The 19,162-nt window shown below is 43.5% G+C and overlaps 1 protein-coding gene across 3 annotated transcripts in view; it reads left to right on the forward strand.

Annotated features, from left to right (window-relative positions):
- The first annotated feature begins 3,780 nt into the window (after positions 1-3,780).
- The window catches only part of Vav3 (vav guanine nucleotide exchange factor 3), a 321,021-nt gene continuing 305,639 nt past the window's right edge, over positions 3,781-19,162 (forward strand). The window contains exon 1 of one of the 3 annotated variants that reach the window (XM_076933154.1): positions 3,781-4,256. In XM_076933154.1, the coding sequence (XP_076789269.1) occupies positions 4,053-4,256 (204 nt within the window). In that variant the 5' untranslated portion in view covers positions 3,781-4,052. The remainder of the gene's footprint in view (positions 4,257-19,162) is intronic. The other 2 variants (XM_034500278.2, XM_034500279.2) reach the window with 2 other exon arrangements.

The following is a 19,162-nucleotide window of genomic DNA, read 5'->3' on the forward strand; positions in this document are numbered from 1 at the left end:
TCCATCATAATAGACCCTTCCACTTTTAAAATTGCTTCTCATTAGGTATTTTTGTCATAGCAGTGAGAAAAATAACAAATGTTACCATTTCCCGATTGTCCTGAAATTGTGAGCACAGATATGATATCCATCATCTGCTGCCTTTTCTGAAGCTCAGGATGGCATCTCTCTACTTCTTGTTTTCATAGTGTAGTTAAAAGGCATGATCAAAAAGCACAGCAAAGCAAGAAAGAAGCAGAGAATAGACTGCTAGCCTAGACACCTGCGGGGTCCTAGAAGGGAAGGAACAGAGTTCAGTTTCATGCATTCCGTGTGTCTTGTTCAAAGAACACTGGTGTAGCAGTAAAAAGTTAATCCACTGGAAACTCCCTTGTGGGTGTCTGTGCCTCCTTTACACCTGCCTACATGTTTTTGATTTCAGAAAGAAAGACACACATACACAGCCTTATATTTTAAATAGCTTAAAGAGCTCAATGGATGGGCCACTCCCTAACTCAACTTGGCTAACACCAACCTTGTGTACATGTGTGTTTCTTTAGGGAATCTAAACCATTTGGGCAGGTAGGTGTAGAGGAGGTGTATGCGCCTGCCGTCTGGGAGTTTCCAGTTTTACCGCTACACAGTGGCAAATTCTCTCCTGATGTTTTCACTACTGGGGAGGCAGAGTAAAGTGAGGAAAGAAGTGTATGAAGAAAAGCAGAGGGGAAATGTGTTTCATTCGGTTGTATGTTTGTTCATTCTGCCAACCTGAGAGTTCGTATATAATAAGCATCGAGAGGCACTGTGGATTGCTCTGAGAAGTTGAAGTGTTGCCACTTGTGTAGTCTTTTAAGGAGGGATCGGTCTAACTCAGTAAACTCACTAAGTGAGGAGCTGCACCTTTGAATAGAAACAATGTAGATGTAAGGGGATACAATCTTGCTTTTGTTAAATGTGTAATAGGAACAAAGTATATAACACTTTTAATCTTCAGAGCCTTTGTCTTCATCAATAAAGTGTGTTGGGGAGGTGATATATTTCATGGTAGATATTGTATGTAAAGTATCCAGTAGAGACCTTCACCCAGTGGGCAGTGAGGGAGTGATGGAGGATGAAGGTTCCTCATGTGCATAAAGGACCATTTTGAATTTCCATTTCTGTATGTAAGAAACAGTTGCCAAGTGTCTTCCAAATCATTCTTTAAAATATTAAAAATTTAAAGGAGAACACAACTCAGGTGAGAAGCCCATTGCTGCTATTTTTCTTTCTTTTCTCTTCTCCTCCTTCTCCTCCTCCTCTATCACTAAACCATCCTCTCCCATCCCAATTGCTGTTTTGTTGCCCCAATTTCAGACATTTACCATCACCTGTTGTAGCTTCTCGCTCACCTGAAGAGCCCCAAACTTCTTTAAGTGATTCTTGTAGGTCTCCTATGCCCCCATCTAGCTTCCTTGCCCTGATATACACTTTCTGTATTAATATTTGAGTTTTATGCCCTGAGGTAATATTTAAATGTTACATGTGATACATAAAAACTTAAAAGTAAAAGGATCTATTTGGTCTTTGCTGATGCTCTGTGGATGTACAGGGGCTACTATTGAGTGGTGTTTATAAAGCTCTCCCTGTGACAGGCACCACACACGTTTATACCTTCTATCAAGGTCTTGCAGCTTTTGATGGAAATGCACTTATCACCTGGGGGACCCTGTTACAGTTCAGGGTCTTATTTATTCAGTCTGGGTAGGGCCTGAGAGTCTTGCAAGGTCCGCAGTGATACTCCTGTCTTCAATCCAAGCACCAAGGCATAAAATTGTTTTATTCTGACAACTCAACAAGGCAAGGGTCACCTCTTCAACTTTACAGGTGCAGAAAATGAAGGTTAGAATAGTAGAAGTTGCCCAAGTTTATAAAAAAGGAACTTAACTTGTATTCTCAATCCAGGTTTGTTTACTAGTATTGTGGTAGACATAATCTGGATTCTGGGAATATTTTTTACAGTATTCAGGGGTGATCTGATGCTATCTAAAATGGAATCATAGCGAGTCTTTGCTGTTTCTTTACTGTCTTTCTTCTTTTCCAGTGCCACTTCTCTTTATGCAGGACCACATTTTAAATGTCAAGCCATGAGCGTTTGTTTGTAAAGATCTATAATGTGTAGCATGGCTTACAGTACTTGCTTCTTTTTGATGATTTTGCATTCTGAGTTTTTAGTAAAGTGGCAGTCAACAGCCAGCCAAAAACATCACATGGAAAATTCCAGAAAGCAAAAGTATATATGTTTTAAATAAATTTTATTAAAATTTGTGATTATAACTTTCTATTTGATTACAACGTTGTTGATAATCTTTGTGCCTACAATGCACTTTACAGTTTCGGTGATACAGTATTGCTAAGGATTGATCCTCCTATAGTTTCAAGCTCTCAAACCTATTATGGTCTAGGAAACATTGTGCTATTGATGGACTCTGTAGTGAGCACAGAGGAAGTTTCTGGGGACGGATGCATGCGAGGAAAGGAAATCCTCAGGCTGATTTATTGTTTAAGGTTGGTTGTGTACACAGCAGGCTATGCTTGCCATAGTCACGCATAAAAGAACCTAACTTCTGTCCCAACAGATCATGTACTTTTTAAAAGTTACATTTTGTCCCGTTTGTAAAATCAATATGATCCACAGTGGAAAATTTGAGGTACAAATATTAATGAAACAACAACAACAACAACAACAACAACAACAACAACAAAGATGTAAAATCCCACCAAACTGCATTTCAATTAAAAAAAAGAAAAAGAAAAAAAGAAAAGACCAGCAGAGAGGGTATTTACAGGGAGCTGTCAGAGTTCAGTATAGTAATATATTGCTACAAATAGCTTAAGCACCCTTTGGGCTTTGTAGGGCAGTGGGAATAAAAACGACAGGGAGTACCTTGCCTTAGTATGTCAGAGTTGATATGGGAGTGGGAGGGGAGCACGTTCCAGTTTTCCCGGGGGTTCTCCAAATATGCTGACCCAGAGTCTCTCAGTGCGAAGTGATTTGAGCTCAAACCTGGTGGCAAGTCACCGACGCATGCGCACTCTTGCTTCTGCGTGTCACCGGCCTGTTTCCCCCTCCCACCCCCATTCCCCCAGGCAGGTTTTTGAGGATCAGCAAAAGGCGCAGGACTGCTTTAGAAAACAGTTCCGAGCTTGGGAGATATGCAAAAACCACCTCTATCCCTCACATAGGCTGAAGCTGCAGCTGTCCTCACGTCACGTACTTTCAAGGTGTCAAAACATCCTCAGAAGAAACTAACTTGGAGGAAGGGGCTGAGGATGGACCTGGAGGAGGCGGGACCAGGGGCCGATCCCAAACTTTCCTCGCTGCTTTCTCCAGATGCGCGGAGTGCACTTCTCATTTCTCCAGGCTCCCTGTGTCCCAGTTAAGCCGCCGCTCCTCTGAGACACTCTTAATTTAAATCGCATTCATTGTTTAGGGTGTCCCGGGGGACACCCCTGCGAATCTCAGTGTTCAGCTACACTTCCTAGGAAGCCGCGCCGATGGGCTAATCCCTGGACGCCCCGGGGTTGTGCAAGCTCCGCGCGTCTGAGGGTTCACGGGCGGGCGGGGGCGCCGGGATCCCCTTTGTGGCCGCCGCCCCAACTCGGTCCGCTCCTCCCCCCCCCCGCCGCCCCGCCCTCAGTTCCCGACCCCCAGCTAAGGCGGCGGGCACGCTCGCACCCGCGCCTCCGGGGACTCGCGGACGGCACAGACCGGCCAGGAGCGCTGGGCATGCTCAGTCGCGGGGCGCCGGGCTCGCGAGTCAGAAGCCAGTGCTCAGCCGAGCCGGCCGGGGCGCACCGAGAGCGCGCGGCACTCGCTGCTGCAGCGGCGGCCGGGCCGCGGCGCATCCGGGCGGGGACCCGAGGCGAGTCCCACGCGGCGTCCCCGAACCGCCGGCAGCGGCGCTCGCTCCAGAAAGGCAGAGAGACCCAGGGGCTACCGGCGCGACTGGCGTCGGCGGGGCGCTGACGCTCCGCGGCGGCCACCTCGGAGTCGCCGCCCGCCCCGGCCCGGCCGGGTCCCGGAGCCGTCGGACATGGAGCCGTGGAAGCAGTGCGCTCAGTGGCTCATCCACTGCAAAGTGCTGCCCGCCAACCATCGGGTGACCTGGGACTCAGCGCAGGTGTTCGACCTGGCGCAGACCCTCCGCGATGGAGTCCTGCTCTGCCAGCTGCTCAACAACCTGCGGCCACACTCCATCAATCTGAAGGAGATCAACCTGAGGCCCCAGATGTCCCAGGTATGGAGGCCACCCCGCGACCCCGCTGCCCGTCAGAGGCTCCCATTAATCATCCGGATAATTTCTTTGTGTAAATGCAAAACATTTAGGTGCGCTTCGCTTTGCCTTGCCTCTCAATTCTCAGCTTGGGGGCTTTTCCTCACTTTCCTTGAAATGATTTTAGCTTCTAAGCAGAACTAAAGCCTTGCGTTGAGAGATGGTGTATGGAATCAATGGTTTCTGGGAGGCGGGAAGAGATAAGTTATCTTAGGGCGCGTTTCACCTTTCTGCTTCCACCCGGGGCGTGTGTGTGTGTGTGTGTGTGTGTGTGTGTGTGTGTGATAACAAAAAGGGATCCGGCTCTAAAATAACAATGAGAAGGGATGAAATGAAGCGAAGGGGTAATTTTGCTTTGACTTGTTTTTTGCTTTGCATTTGGTCCCCACGTTCTGGAAAGAGGAACTATGCCATACACGAGGACTCTAGGAAGTAGAGGACGTTTGGTACCGTTATCTGCTCAGAGGAAATCTAAACAAAACAAAACAAAACAAAAAATGAGCGGGACACAGAAAGCCTTCCTGAAGTTCCCCAACCCGCCCCCCTAAGCCTGTGGTCTGTTAGCAAACTGGAAGGTTGTGTTTATAGCTTGTCTGAAAAGATCAGGGGAGTCGGTGCAGCCTCCCCCACCAGCGACAGGAAGTGATAAGTTCGCTGGAGATTCTGCTTTCTTTCATTGGGTCTTGTGCTCAGGTAGCCTGGAGGCACTTGGGCTCCTGTGGCCTTAGCCTTGCTTGGAGTTACCTTTTGGGGGATTCTGATTAAAATCCAGTTCTGAAAGGCGTGGGGGGCAGTGGGCTACTCAGAGACTGCTCAAAACGTCACAGTGCAGCTCAGTGTTGCTTTTTTGGGCCCGTCGGAAAGTTTTTGTTCAGAGGATGTTCACCATAACTCAGAACTTCTATTTTGTCTTTCACACACACACACACACACACACACACACACACACACACACACACGAGAAAAAGAAAAAGAAACCTTTCAACTTAAAAGGGAAAGGAAAGAGACCTTTTAGTGATATATTTTAGCACTAGTCCTGTATGATTCAGAGCTCAGCCACTTAACCAGAGCTGTGTCCTTGCATGAAGAAATGACCTTATGCAGTTTAATAATCTCACATTTAAAGCAGAAACTCCCACACTCTGCCCTGGTTGTCAGGATTTCATCAGGGTCGATCCTCACTTTAAATTTTGTGTCCCCTGATGATCTGCCTTCAACCTGTTGGTAGGCAGTCCCCAAGAAAAAAGCAGACATATCAGTAGTGAGTGCCATATGTCTTTACAATAAGGATCAATTATTTTAGACTTCCTTACAAAGCTGAATGATGGACGATTGCTAATTCTGTGGACTTGTTCACTATTCTGGCCACTGTAGATAGTCCTGTGGAGGGGTTTAGTGCTTGTCAGAGTTACTCTTAGGAGTAAGGTCCCAATGTGCACAGGAGTCAGTTTCTAGATTTCCAGTTCTATTTGACTGTCTCAGTAACAGCACGGACCCTTGTGCTTTGATGCCATATGCTGTGCATAGTTCCTCGAAGTTTAGTTTCTGGAACTTTCTGCAGTTACTTATTAAGGTGTTCTTAATAACCAAATTTCCCTCCCTTCCTTCCTCCCTCCCTCCCTCCCTCCCTCCCTCCCTCCCTCCCTTCCTTCCTTCCTTCCTTCCTTCCTTCCTTCCTTCCTTCCTTCCTTCCTTCCTTTTTGGATAGTTGCGAATTCTTTGACTGTTAACAGCGGACAGGATCTTGTTGCATGCTCTTTCTTCTCTTAAAGACATTGTCTATAATGTAATCCGTCTCATGACTGAGCATCATTAATGAAATGGAGCAGGCGCAGATTCTAGGAGTTCTGTTCCCCACTGAGGCCACCACAGTGAACAGACCACGATTCTCTCCCTCAGGGAATTATTACCCTGCTATCAATAAACCCCCAGATTGTAATGAGGTAAGTAGGGCAGTGAAATGACTCTTCATTAGATTTTTCTTTTGAGTTAACTCAGTCCACCTCTGAGCTTTCTGGCTCCAGACTCAGAGATTTCTCTCGTGATGCACTTGGGGAGAGGACTTCATCTTAAACATGGTCCTGATTCTTGTTTGTTTGTTTGTTTGTTTTTTGTTTTTTGTTTTTGTTTTTTCGAGACAGGGTTTCTCTGTGTAGCCCTGGCTGTCCTGGCACTCACTCTGTAGACCAGGCTGTCCTTGAACTCAGAAATCCGCCTGCCTCTGCCTCCCAAGTGCTGGGATTAAAGGCGTGCACCACCACCGCCCGGCTTAAACATGGTCCTGAAAAGTTAGTCCTGAGTGTGGGGCATCTGGTTTTATATCCTTTATTCTTGGTCCCACTACAGAGAGGTTATGAGCTAGGTATATACATTTGCATAATATAGGCTTTTATTATATCATTAAGCAAGACTTAGTAAATGCTTTTGAGAAGTAAGGTGCCATATAATACCCACAATACTCAGCCCATATGTAGTAAGTGTTCAGTCTTAGCAAAGTTACCTAAAATGTTATTTTAGGGTATCAGGATACAATTAAACATTTGAATCACAAAGACCTACAGGTTTCTTTGTGCTAGCATCTGTAAATATTTCTGCCTCATGCAACTTTCTTGGCAAGGGCTCTGGTTGTTCCTGGTTATGAGTTTCCTACCCAATCAGTCGTCTTCATAGTGCATGAGGAAGAAGCTATAGTCTTGGTGTATTTGTTGTCTCCTATGCTGGTGGCATTGCTGTTTCTTTCCAAGCATCCACTCTTCCCTATTCCCCAATTCCCTTCAGGTCCCCATCTCTTCAGGAAGGGTTTGCTTGGCTTCCTCTCATAAGTTGCTTCAACCATCTTTTATAGAACCATGTTTTCCTGTGTTTACAATTCCAGCTCCCAAATGTACCTTGCTAATGGTGACCTGCATCCCAGCAGAACTTGCTCTTCTGAAGTTAGAGATGGTCTTCCATGTACTTTTTGTTTTTGTTATTTCCAAGAGTCAGTCTTCTTATGCCTAACATTTTTTTCTGTTGAAGATAATTATTTGAAGTATATTATTTCCTTATGACACATTAGCTTCCAAAGTGGGAAATAACTAGATCATACCTGAGAGTTTTGGGTATTCAGAAACTGTTTTGACAAATGCCAACAAAGGGGACTTTATTTATTGTTTTACTTACTGCCTGCCCCCCCCCTCTCTCTCTGTGTATACTTTTCCCAAAGAGGCTATAAAATGAACAGCCTTTTAAAATAAGGGTGTTTATTCCAGTGAGTGGGGTGTTATTTTAGCCTTCTGTCATGTTTGTGTTATAACACAAATAACACTGTAAATAATGATTGTTCAATTATAGATTTGAATATTGTAGTATTCATAAGCTAGCTTAATCTTCTTCAAAACAGAAACATAAAGGAGGCCCTACCCCTTTTGCTTATTTTTCTTCTTAGCTGTGGACCACAGCATCTTTCTGGTGTCACTATCTTGATAAGATGATGACCTTCAACAAGAAACAAATATTTAGGAAATATTAATGTAGATTTTGCTTTCATTCCTAATGGCTTAGGGAGGCTACATGGATATGGCAGCACATGCTTCTTACTAGAGTGCCTGGCACTCAGAAGTTGCAGGCAGTGGGGACAAAGATTTCGAAGTCACGCCTGGCTAAGTAGTGAGTTTCAGGCAAATCTTGGCTAAAACAAAACAAAACAAAAAGTAAATGCCACATTTGTTTTATATTTAATGTGGTCTAGTATAAGGATTAATATAAAGTTAAGTAGATTTTTGATGACCACTGAAAATCCAATACTTTTGTATCTGTGTATTTTAGACAGATTTGCTTTTCATCACAAACGGTATTATGGCCGGGACATAATGTACATTAGTGGTTCATTGGGAAGCTCTATTGATCATTGTGCCCTTGTGAAAAGGGGATGGGCTTAGTGACTTAATGTCATTTTTAGTGGCTAAGAAGAGCTGCCTCAATGTATAAAAACTAATCAGAGAATTTGTAATTGCTGAGATTATTTCAGTAGCATTGTTTTATTTACTTGGGCCACCCTATGCCATGGAATAATATTCTTATATTTAGTGAGGTTTATGACCATTGTGTACAGAAAGAAACTTGGAATTATCTTAAGATGAATTGCTCATCCTTGAAGAGTTCCACCAACAAATAGTTATTTGTTCTTACAAACAGCCTTGTCTAGGATACTGACTTAAAGCACAAAACAAATGCCAGAGAGTCTTTTCCTTAAAGAGATGCTCCTGGTGTTGAGGAGATAAGCCATACGGAAATAGATGAGTGTGTGACATAATGTTCAGTGAGGTCATCTGAAGCTGAGTAAGAGAACAGAGAGAAATGTCATTTCAGAGAAGGTAGGTTATGTAAGAGAGCCTTCTCCAAGAAGGCAATAATTAGACAGAAGCCTGAAGGGATCCAGGGAATGTAGGAATGTAGGTGTCTGAAAACAAACCAAACCAAGAGAATATTCTCAGCAGAGGGTACACAAATGGGAAGGCCCTGAGGCAATTAGCTCCAGGCACACTAGACTGGAAAAGAAGGCCAGAGAAGCTGGAGGAGAGGGAGGATGGAAGAGAAGGAATGTATTTGGGGGAGACAATGGGTACTTGGGGATCCTTATATTGACTTTGGCTTTCACCCTGAGGGTGGGTCTGAATGAAGTCATGATGTGACCTAACTTACCTTTTTAACGGGATCACTCTGGGCCTGTGATGCCATTCAGACAAAAGACCTGGCAGCCATGACCAGAATAGGAGTGGTCGGTGGTGAAAGGAAAGAGTTCTGCATGCATTTGGAGGGTAGAGACTAGCTGGCTACACCGGTGTGCCCAGCTGAGAGGGGACGAGAAGATGGGACTCAACGGTGACGCCAAGAGTCTGGCCTGAACTGCTGGAATGACAGAGCTGTCATTTGCAGAGTTGGAGAGACCTAGAGGAAAATAGCGTCTGGAAGTAAGAAAAGAAAAGAAAAGAAAAGAAAAGAAGGAAGAGCAGAAGCTGGCATGCTTCAATGTCCAGCAGCCACTCAGAGGAGAGACTGAGCAGGTGATTGGAGAGGTGGAAGATGTAGATACAGATTTGGGGCCACAAGAGTACAGGCAGCATCTGAAAAGATGAGGTTGGATGGCAGCAATGATTGAGGGTGAAGGCCCAAGTCTGAGTGAACAGATTTGTGAACTGACTTGTGTCCTGGAGGAGAGCCGAGAGGGGTGACCTTGGGTCAGGAGGTAACCCATGGAGTGGGGTTCTAAGACGAGAATTAAGGGCAGGAATGACCTGATGTGTCAAATGGTGCTGATAGATCAAGGGGGGGGGGAACCCAGGTTAGAATATTGATTTGTACAGTCTAAGGTTCCTTGGTGACCTTGACAAAAGAGAAATTTGATAGTCTGGAATGCAAACACCATATGGAGGAGAAGAGAGATTAGGAGACGACAGGGTCCTAGGTGAAAATGTTTCATTGAGGTTAATTTTGTTAAAAAGAGAGCCGGAGATTAAGGTAAAAGGATTAGAAAAGAAGTTATTTTCTTATTATGTAGAGTTTATTTTATATCCACTAAAAACACCTTTGGATTTATACAGATTTTAAGCCAGGTGTTGTGGTATATACCTATACTACCAGCATTTAGGAACTGAAGGCAGGAAGATCAGAAGTTCAAGGCTAGACTTAGCTATATGAAACCGTGTCTCAGAAGCAGAAAACAAAACTTAAAAAGTTAGGCCAGTTGCAGACTGTACTATTCTTATATGTATGCACATATGTGTGAAAAAGTATTTGCAGTGAGCAAACACAAATAATATAAATTCAATATGTTCTAAAGGTTTTCTTCTGAATACCATTTCAACTGAAGAGTTACTGCTTTCCACGCTCATTTCTCTCCTGTAAGCAGAGAATTAGTGTTGTGGCTTTTGTTAAAAACTGACTGACTGTTGTACCTAGAGTTAACGTTCCAGCCTGCTAATACCCAGTGCCATTTTTCATGTTCCTGTTAGAGTTACAGGAAGAACTTTATTTCTTTTGCACATAACCATATATTTAACAACCCTATAATTGTATCACTTCAGACCACTTTGTGTATTACACGACTGCACTTTCTGTCTCCCACATAAAGTGGTGGTGTGTATAGATTATTAGGTTAAAGAGAATGGAGGGACACAATGCTCTCATTGTTCAAGAAGAATGGTGTCTTGGATACATTTCTAATTCACTCAGAATAATGGCATTATTTCATCTTTCCCAGAAGCTAGCTAGCTACCTTTTTATCTGTTGCATTGTTCTTTTGGATCATCTGCCTCTGAAATTGTAAAGTCCTCACTGATCATTGCCCTTCCATGTGACATGGGTATCAAACTTTAAACATTTACTATGATGGCCTAGTTGGTGGCTCCATCAGGGCTTATACAAACTGAAGCTTTATCTGTGAACCTACTGTCCCATGGATGTCATGGTTGAGGACATTGGGAGTGCTTTTCTTTCATGGTGTGTGTGTGTGTGTGTGTGTGTGTGTGTGTGTGTGTGTGCGCGCGCGCGCATTTGCAATGGGAGAATTTGTCATGCAAATGAGATTTATGCCATATACGAATCCCTAGATCTTGCCTACTTTCATCATTTTTCATAAATTCTATGGCGGACCCGACTGCTGTCTTCCCAGTGCCCCTTCCTCCTCCCTTCATGCTCTGCTCTCTTAGCACTTCTCTATGGCTCTTATTCCTGCCCAGTTTTCTTTGCCAGCTCTTTCTATTTCAACATTCCTTTAGCATGTTCGCATTCTAACCTGAGTTATATTCAGGTCGTATTCTCTTTCCTGGATCATCTCAGGACATCCACGATGGTGTTAATGTATCACCATGGACTGAATTTGCATTGGCAGCTTACATCTGCCTCCATTGTGACACTCCTTTCTTAGGTGAAGTCTGGACATGGTAGAAAACTCAATGACAGCCAGGGTGTATTAGCTGTGGCAATACTGGGCATGGACAAGGGTGTGGGTAGAACTGGGTCAAGAGAGGGTGAGGCCAGAAAAAAAGGGGGCGGGGATGAGTCCAAGGCTGGAGAGGGATATAGAAGCCTAGAGAAGCAGTAAAGAACTGCAGTGAACAGGCCTTTGGGACCTCTGAATGTGGACAGGATGGATCTGAGCTAGGTTGAGCTCTGGTTTGAGGCTTGGGAGGCTGGGAGAGATCATGTTCAGTTTGGATGTTGAACTACTTTCTTATGAGTTCCCCTCCGGTGTCTCAGTTTCAGACATCCCACTCCGTCACTACCCCGTTCTTTCTGGCTTATTCTGCTAATACCTAAAATCCAGTGATCTTTTGAACTCTTTGCCTCTCCCGCCTCCTCCCTGCTGTCATGGCTTTGCTTCCTTCCTACACAACTCACTTTCCAGAACCCTTCCGAATATTTCCTGGCTTCACTTATTTATCATGTTCCTTTGGATAAACAGAACCCTGGCTACATCTAGTCTGTTACCTATTGTCTGCCTACAATTAATGGAAGAAAATCATACCACAGGGACTCTTCTTACATAAAGTTCATGGTCCCTAAACCTCAAGTGAGCGCTGTCACCTACCCTATCGTGTCAGTTCTGAGGATCTAGACTAGGTGTCCTCAAACCTGGGATTCCAGGCAGTTTCAGAGAGGCCTTTATGTGTTCCTCAAGTCTGACCCCATTTATAATATTAACACAGTATCTTCCCACTGGAGTTTTCTGAAAGCTGCATATTGCTGATGTTATTGCTCTAACTCCATTATACTTGTGTATAAAGATCTCTCAGTTTTGAATTTGAGTATGACAAACATTGATAGATATGCGACCGCCACAAACACAAGCTGCTAACAGATCTCAGTAGTCAGTGTTTCAAGGAATGTAAAAGAATTTGACACTAACCACTTGAGAACTGTTCTAGTCATTTATTTTCTGACTGTCCAAGATGACCCCTTAGTGCATTTTCTTCTCTTTCATGTAGCCTCTGTCACTTCCTTCTCCTTCATCATTCCTTTGCACTGATGCCATCGCTTCTTCGTCTGCAGACAAAACAGACAAAATCAGAGGAAGGCTCTCTTCAGCTCCCATGCCTGCCTTTGCGCCCATAGGTGATACATTCTCTCTTGTACCATGAGTGAAGGATCAGTCCTCCTGGGAAAGGCAAACCACCCCCCATCCCAAATTCTCTTTTACCCTTCCTCAGATTTTCTACATCATCAGTTTTCTTCTCTATCCTCTCATTTGCAACCTTGCATGTTGTTTCCATTATTTGATCCATCCATTTGTCCATCCATTATTTAATTCAGGATGTAATTTCAAGGTAAAATCACAAAGATATGCTGATGAACATTGGGTATAATGAAGAGCAACACTGGTTTTGACCTGTACCACTGGGGAAGATAAGTGGTTACTGAACTTCCTTTGAACTGTTTTGATGGTTCCTGATGGGCCTCAGATTAACTCCAGAATCCTTTGAGAGTATATGCGCACCCATTGTCTGGTCCTGTTCCATCTTGTAAGGCTCTCCTGGTGGTACTCCTGACTCCTTTATGCTTTCATGGATGAGCTGTGCCTTTAAATGTCAGTGTGCAAATTTGGGTGCATTTTCTCTGCTTCCAGAGCTCTTCATTTGCTTGAAGATTTGGTCCAGCATTCTTTTGAGTCAGGGGTCTTTCCTGAGTCCCTTTTCACGCGTGGCTGAGTACATGTTGCTTTGTGCAATAACCTGGTGTGCATAGGTCAGTGCAACATGCCTTGTTTTACAGGGTTTTTTTCTTATTCATCTCCCTGCCATGCTGTGACTTGGCTTGAGCCTGCCATAGACTAACTTACTGATAATGTGTGTTTGGATTTTGATACAAGGAATCACAATTAACAGACATACATAAGTAAAGATAAATTCATTAATGGGTTGAAAATGGTGACTCTTTGGTTACAGTCCTCTCAAAGATAACTATATGAGTTTTATGACATATTCAGCTCTACCTTTGTTATTATAAACCCCAGATACCAGCCCACTCAGTGCCATTGATGATCACTGCAGATAATATTGCCCTTCTACTTTACAGCTGAGTAGCTTTTTGAAAGTGATGGGAACCTGCCATTTCTCCATAATGACCTAACCAGAAAGTATTCTGCCTGAGTGAACTAGGTCTGTGACTGGCTACAAGTGCACACTAGATGCAGAGACATTTTACAATAACCATCACCACCACTTCCTCAGAAGCCTGCCCAAGGCTTCTAAGTCTCACTTAGAAGGCACCTGTCACATATTTTTTTTTTTATTCAAAGAGACAGATACTATGAGTGATAGACACTCTGAGGCCAAGAGGGGTTGGTAATGTGTACTGAAAATTGGTTCATAGAGGAGTCAAGGTTTGAGTCAGAACATTTAACATGAGCTCAATTCTCTCGCCAAGGCTGTTGGCACAGGTACACATCAAATGGAGAGAGGTCTTCTCTTCCTCCCTGTATTGCTGTCTGTGATGCGACCTCATTGGAGTGTTCTCTGATTGGCCTGCGGATGTTGTTAAGGACACTCTTTGCTTGTCAGATACTGAATTGTCATGTTGGCTCCAGGTATCAAATGCTGCATTTGGATGATTCAATAGCATTTACCTCACTATCTCAGAGTAGAGCAGGGTCAGGTATTTATCAGGTGTTTGATGGGAAAAGAGAATACAACCATATAGGAAAATATAGGAAATGAATGCGGGTCAGTTAATACTGTGCTTTGTGACAGCTGGTCCAGAGTATATGGTTTAATGCTGAGTCTGGAGTTAGTCATGCTTATATTTATTTACCTGGAAGTTAGGAGCACCACTGCTTTAAATGAATGTCATGACATGGTCCCCTCCTTCTTCTGTGTTGTAGCTATACTTATTAATTCATATACCCATTATTAGCTATGATGTGGACTGTGTAGCTATTCTACAGGCCCTCTACAGGCCTTCTTCCATCCCCCCCAACCCCCAGTTCTCATGAGGACAGACTTTGCATCCTGTTATGATCAATCTAATCTACATTTTGGCTTTGTTTTGTCTCTGGAATTTAGTGGACAGAACCACGGTCAGCAAAATGTCATTGCTTTTGATTCTCGTGAAAAAATATATTAGAATTGTGTTTTGTGCTGCTGTTTGAGTGTCCTTTCAAAGTATGTGTTGCAGAAGTTGGCCTTTGAGCTGCTTCCATAATAAGAAGCTAACAGCATGTGCTGTTCACATGGGAAATCTCTAAAGGGTCAATTAATATGGAATATTTAATGACACACTTGATACCAACCTTCCATGATTTTCAAAGTGCTCATCTTAAAATAGACTTGGAACAGCTGGTCTGAATGAATAAGCAGTGCATCTCTCCATGTCTTTTCCTGAGTCTTGGGGGCAGCGTGGTTAAGTGAAAGGCTTCAAAGGTCAGGGATTGGGAAAGCTGCCTTCCAGTTCCATCCTTACCTCTGACATACTCTGTGACCTTAGTCAGCAAGTGTTTCTCTTTGTCTCCACCAATATCCTTAGAACAGTATCAGCCGCAGTAGAGTCGGTCTGACTTGGGAAACATGGTTTTATGAAGATCGGGGTGGGGGTGGGGGTTAAGCAGAAGTGGCTGAATTCCAATGGATGACCTTGGGAAAGTTACTTTACTTTTGACTCCTATTGTCCTCTTGTGATGAGCAAGAAGTAGTGACTTGGGACTTTGCAGGGCTGAGGTGGGAATTAATGCATTACAAGGCTTGGTGCACAGTAGGTCGTCCGTTGTTTCCTCTCACCTCTGCCATCCCTCCCCATGCTCTTGTCTGTAAGGCAGGAAGAAGATGATCTTATCATCGCTCTACAGAAGAGGAAATGGAGATGTGCACCAGGTTAAAGGGCTTTTTCAAGGTCATCCTGACAGGAAGTGGCGAAGACAAGATTTGATTCCAACTGTCCTACTTCCAAGTTCAGCAAAAATTCCCATTCCTGCTGCCAAACTCTGTGGGCTATCTGGTGATCTGCATGAGGAAATGTCTGACAAACCGTTTGCCAATAGCAAGGCATGTTCTGCAAATAGGACACAACACTCTATGGTTTCACATTGAACACATATTTAAAAATAAACGTCTGTGGTGATGGTAGCTTGGAGGCTACCTGACTTCTGTTTGTCCTTGTCGTCATGGTAACCAGTGCCTGTGAGTTGATTAATTAAACTGTCAAGTTGTCTGCTGACTATTAGACTTTGTGGAAGACCCTGAACACTCAAAGGGAAGTAAAATTCAGTTCCTGACCCTAGTTTCCTGCATCCTGTATTTGACTGCAACCTCCTCCTCATCACACAGGACAGGGGAGCCATTTAGGGGAGACAGATAACTGTTTGGTGGATTGGTAATGCTTTGATCAGGATTTTTGTGACATTAATGTTGCAAAATTGATTTTCTTTTTATATGCATGTGTTTTAGAGTGTGTCTTTCCTTAGTCTTTGTCCAGTACTCCATATGCACCTGGCACAAAATCATAGAGATAAATCATATGAAGTTTCTGCTCTTGGGTGGCAGGGAGAGAATAGGTTTGACTTCAGAGTCGAGCTTTTACAAGAATGCTTAAAGGAAGTAAATCATTGGGTAGTGCAAGTCTGGTGCAGAAACGTATGCAGCTGGAAAAGATCAGGAAGAAGATGGAGATACAAGTGTCTACTAGAGAGGAAGAAGGCTTGAGAAAGAAAGTGGAGTGTGCAGAGAGGAGTGTGCAATGACATTCAGACTTCAGTAATGCCAGAGAGACAGTTGTTCTGAGCAGTGATGGAATGTCCTTAGTGACCGTTTGCATTGACACTGAAGACATTAAGGCAGCCAGCTTCTGTGTATGAGTAGTGGCCTCAGGATATTCAAGAGAACTTCTGGAAAGGCAAGGGAATACATATAGTCAAATTGTTTACTTGCTTTCTAATGTAGGGGGGTGAAAGGGAAGACCTCCCTCCTCCCCTTACCTTCAGATTTGTCACCTCCCACTTTCTGTCACCCACTGACACCATTATCCACCCCTGGCTGTTTGGCTTTTGGACATCCCCCCTGTCCTTGTTCCAGTCTTAGTTTGGTATGCCTGAGTCCATGCACAGCTGGCCATTTTATCCCCACTCCGAACCCCTAACTTTCTGGTATCTTTTGCTATGTTTCTCTACTTCTTAACAGTGTCTTTAACAGAATCTTAGTTTCTTCTGTCTTTCAAACTACAGACTGTGGACAAATACAAAGCTCTACTTGCAAGTCCTCAGCCACCACAAACTCCAGCTTCCTAAATGCCAGATACCCCGAGTCCCCAACTCTATCCCAGGCCCTGCTTGTCATTATCCTAACCACCTCATCTTTGTGAGTCTTCATTTGTCCCCAGCCTGTCCCAGCCTGCTTTCCACAGGGGGACTGTTACTACAGATAGGGAAGTAGCAACTGCTCTGAATTTTGCAAGTGACTTAAGAATGTGCTTTCTAACCCCCTCTCCTGACACTTGCTTCTTGAAGGGGACAGTTAATAAATCAGAATCCCAGACAGTTCCAGATGCTATGAGAAGTTTGACTATGAGAAATAGGATACATGCTAGATATGCTTTTTCTGATTTCTGGTCTTCGGAGTCTGGTTATTGTGACTGAATGAGCACAGTCAATGAACTAGGAGGTCCCCAGTCATGTTTCCCAGGTTCCATCGCTATTCAGGCTGGTTGTTTCCTCTCTCAACCACCTCACAGCATCTGTTTAGTTTTGCAGTGTTTTCCTGGTTGGGGCTGTAATGTCAGGAGTCAACTTTTGCTTAATCATGTATGAAATGTCTACTAGGGAGGTGGCACAAGAATAATTTTGTCACTTATTGATACTCCAAGAGGTAGGTTCGGCAGGAGCTATTAGATTTTCTGGCATTTGACCTTCAAATATGATGAAGCATTTGTTAGCTAAGTAAAGTTAGTACCCATTAAGTCAATTAGACATAGAGGCAATGTTTCTGTTTCCATTGTTTGTGATGGCTGAGAATTTGGGGGCACTCTGCATTTTTCCCCTAGAGTTTCAGTAAGATACAGCAACTCTCCTCCAGCAGGGCAGAGCAGGACATGAGCTCTGCAGCTCAGCATTAGCATCTACACAAAGCTGTGGGTTCTCCCAGAGATGACTTAGAAGGGAACATGGCGTAATAAATGCTCACATCAGTGTTGGCTCCATAGAGAAGCTGGGTTCTCCTTATGCAGTAGCTCTGACTTCTCTGTACTGAATTCTCAAGCTTTTTGAATACACAGTCCTACTTAATATCTGCAGTGAAGAGAAAATTAATGAGAAAGATAAAAACAATTTACCAGGATTCTTGCACATCTAGCATGGCAATAATTTAATTGTTTTCTCTGTCATGTTTAATAAATGTTTGAGCAACTTTTGCAAATAATGCAAATGTCTTACCTATCTTGTTAACAATAAGCCCTTTGACATTCTTGCTCATATCTGCTAAATAAAGGCCCACCATCTAGGGGTTTACACAAAATTAGCTTAGTTGAATAAAAAAAAAGTATTTAGAAAAGAGTGGTAAAAATATTCTCACCTCTTGATAGAGAAAGACATAAAGTATATTTATTAAACTCTGTTTATGAAGCTAACTATCATTTATGATAATCTTTAGAGGTCTTAGATTCTGGCTTCAACTGAAAGACTTTTAATTAACTCACTGTTCTAATAAGCGTTTGAGGAAACAGGTTGCAATAGACCTCCTCTTGCTGGTGATGTAACCTGCCTTTGAGTCAGAGCTCTGCTGCTTACAGCTCTGGGCAGCTTAACTGACTGCTCTTTGGTTTTCATATTTATAAAATAGAGATCATGACATGTAATCGAAGTGTTGGTAGGACTAAAGAAATTGCAGTAATGCATACGATGTGTTCAGTTCAGTGTTTGGATGGAGAAGCTATGCAGATATAGATTCCATTCATCAGGCCTACTTAGAGAAAGGAAAGCTATTATGGGCTGAAAGTTACAGCACAAAGGAGGGATAGCTGAAAGTTAAGCTGGCGGTATTCAAAGCTGTAAATTGTGGACTTGAGGACCCGGAATCATTAATGTTGACTAAGGAGGCTGCTGCCGCCTTTATGCACCACGGTTGGTGCCAGAACAGAGGTGGCTGTTTTAGTGGACCATTGCAGCCAATGGCTATTGTTCAGATTACAGGTAAGATGGGCTGGAAGTTCTTTAAACATAATTGATTTGCAGATTGAGCAGCCTCGGGCTTCTGATGTGTGTAGAGATTTAATTAAGGTCACTTGGTTTGGCAAAGCCGAGACCCAGATTCTCAGAGCCTTCTTCCCCACCTTTTCTAAGAATTGTAATGACCTAGACCTCAAGAAAGGTTTAACTCATACTTATGTAGTTTGTAGTTGATGTTGTTGCTGTTTTGAGAAAGGTCTCTCTGTGTAGCCCTGGCTGTCCTGGAACTCAATCTGTAGACCAGGCTGGACTCCAACTCAGAGACTCCCCTGCTACTGCATCCTGAGTGTTGGGATTAAAGGCAAGCACCATTGCTGCCTGGTTTATATAGTTTAAAGGATATGTTTATAGCATTAGAAAATAAACCTGATTTGGTCTAGCATGCCTGTAATCACAGTGCCTCAGAAATGGAAACGGATTTTCCATTAATTGGAAAATTAATTTTTCATTAATTGGAAAATTAAGGTTTTAAGGTCACCTACACAGTGAGTTTGAGGCTGGCCTGTGCTACTTGAGATGTTACTACAGAGGGTAGTTTAGGGCTGGAGAAATTGTTTGGTGGGTAAAGCGTTTGATGTGCAAACATTATAACTTGAATTTGGATCCCCAGGACCCATGTAAAAGGCAGGCAGGATGTAGCCGCAGTGCTGGGGTTGGAGGGCAGGCAGAGAGAGGCGGGTAGATC

Source organism: Arvicanthis niloticus, chromosome 4 (assembly GCF_011762505.2).
Source record: "Arvicanthis niloticus isolate mArvNil1 chromosome 4, mArvNil1.pat.X, whole genome shotgun sequence".
NCBI classification, from domain to species: domain Eukaryota; kingdom Metazoa; phylum Chordata; class Mammalia; order Rodentia; family Muridae; genus Arvicanthis; species Arvicanthis niloticus.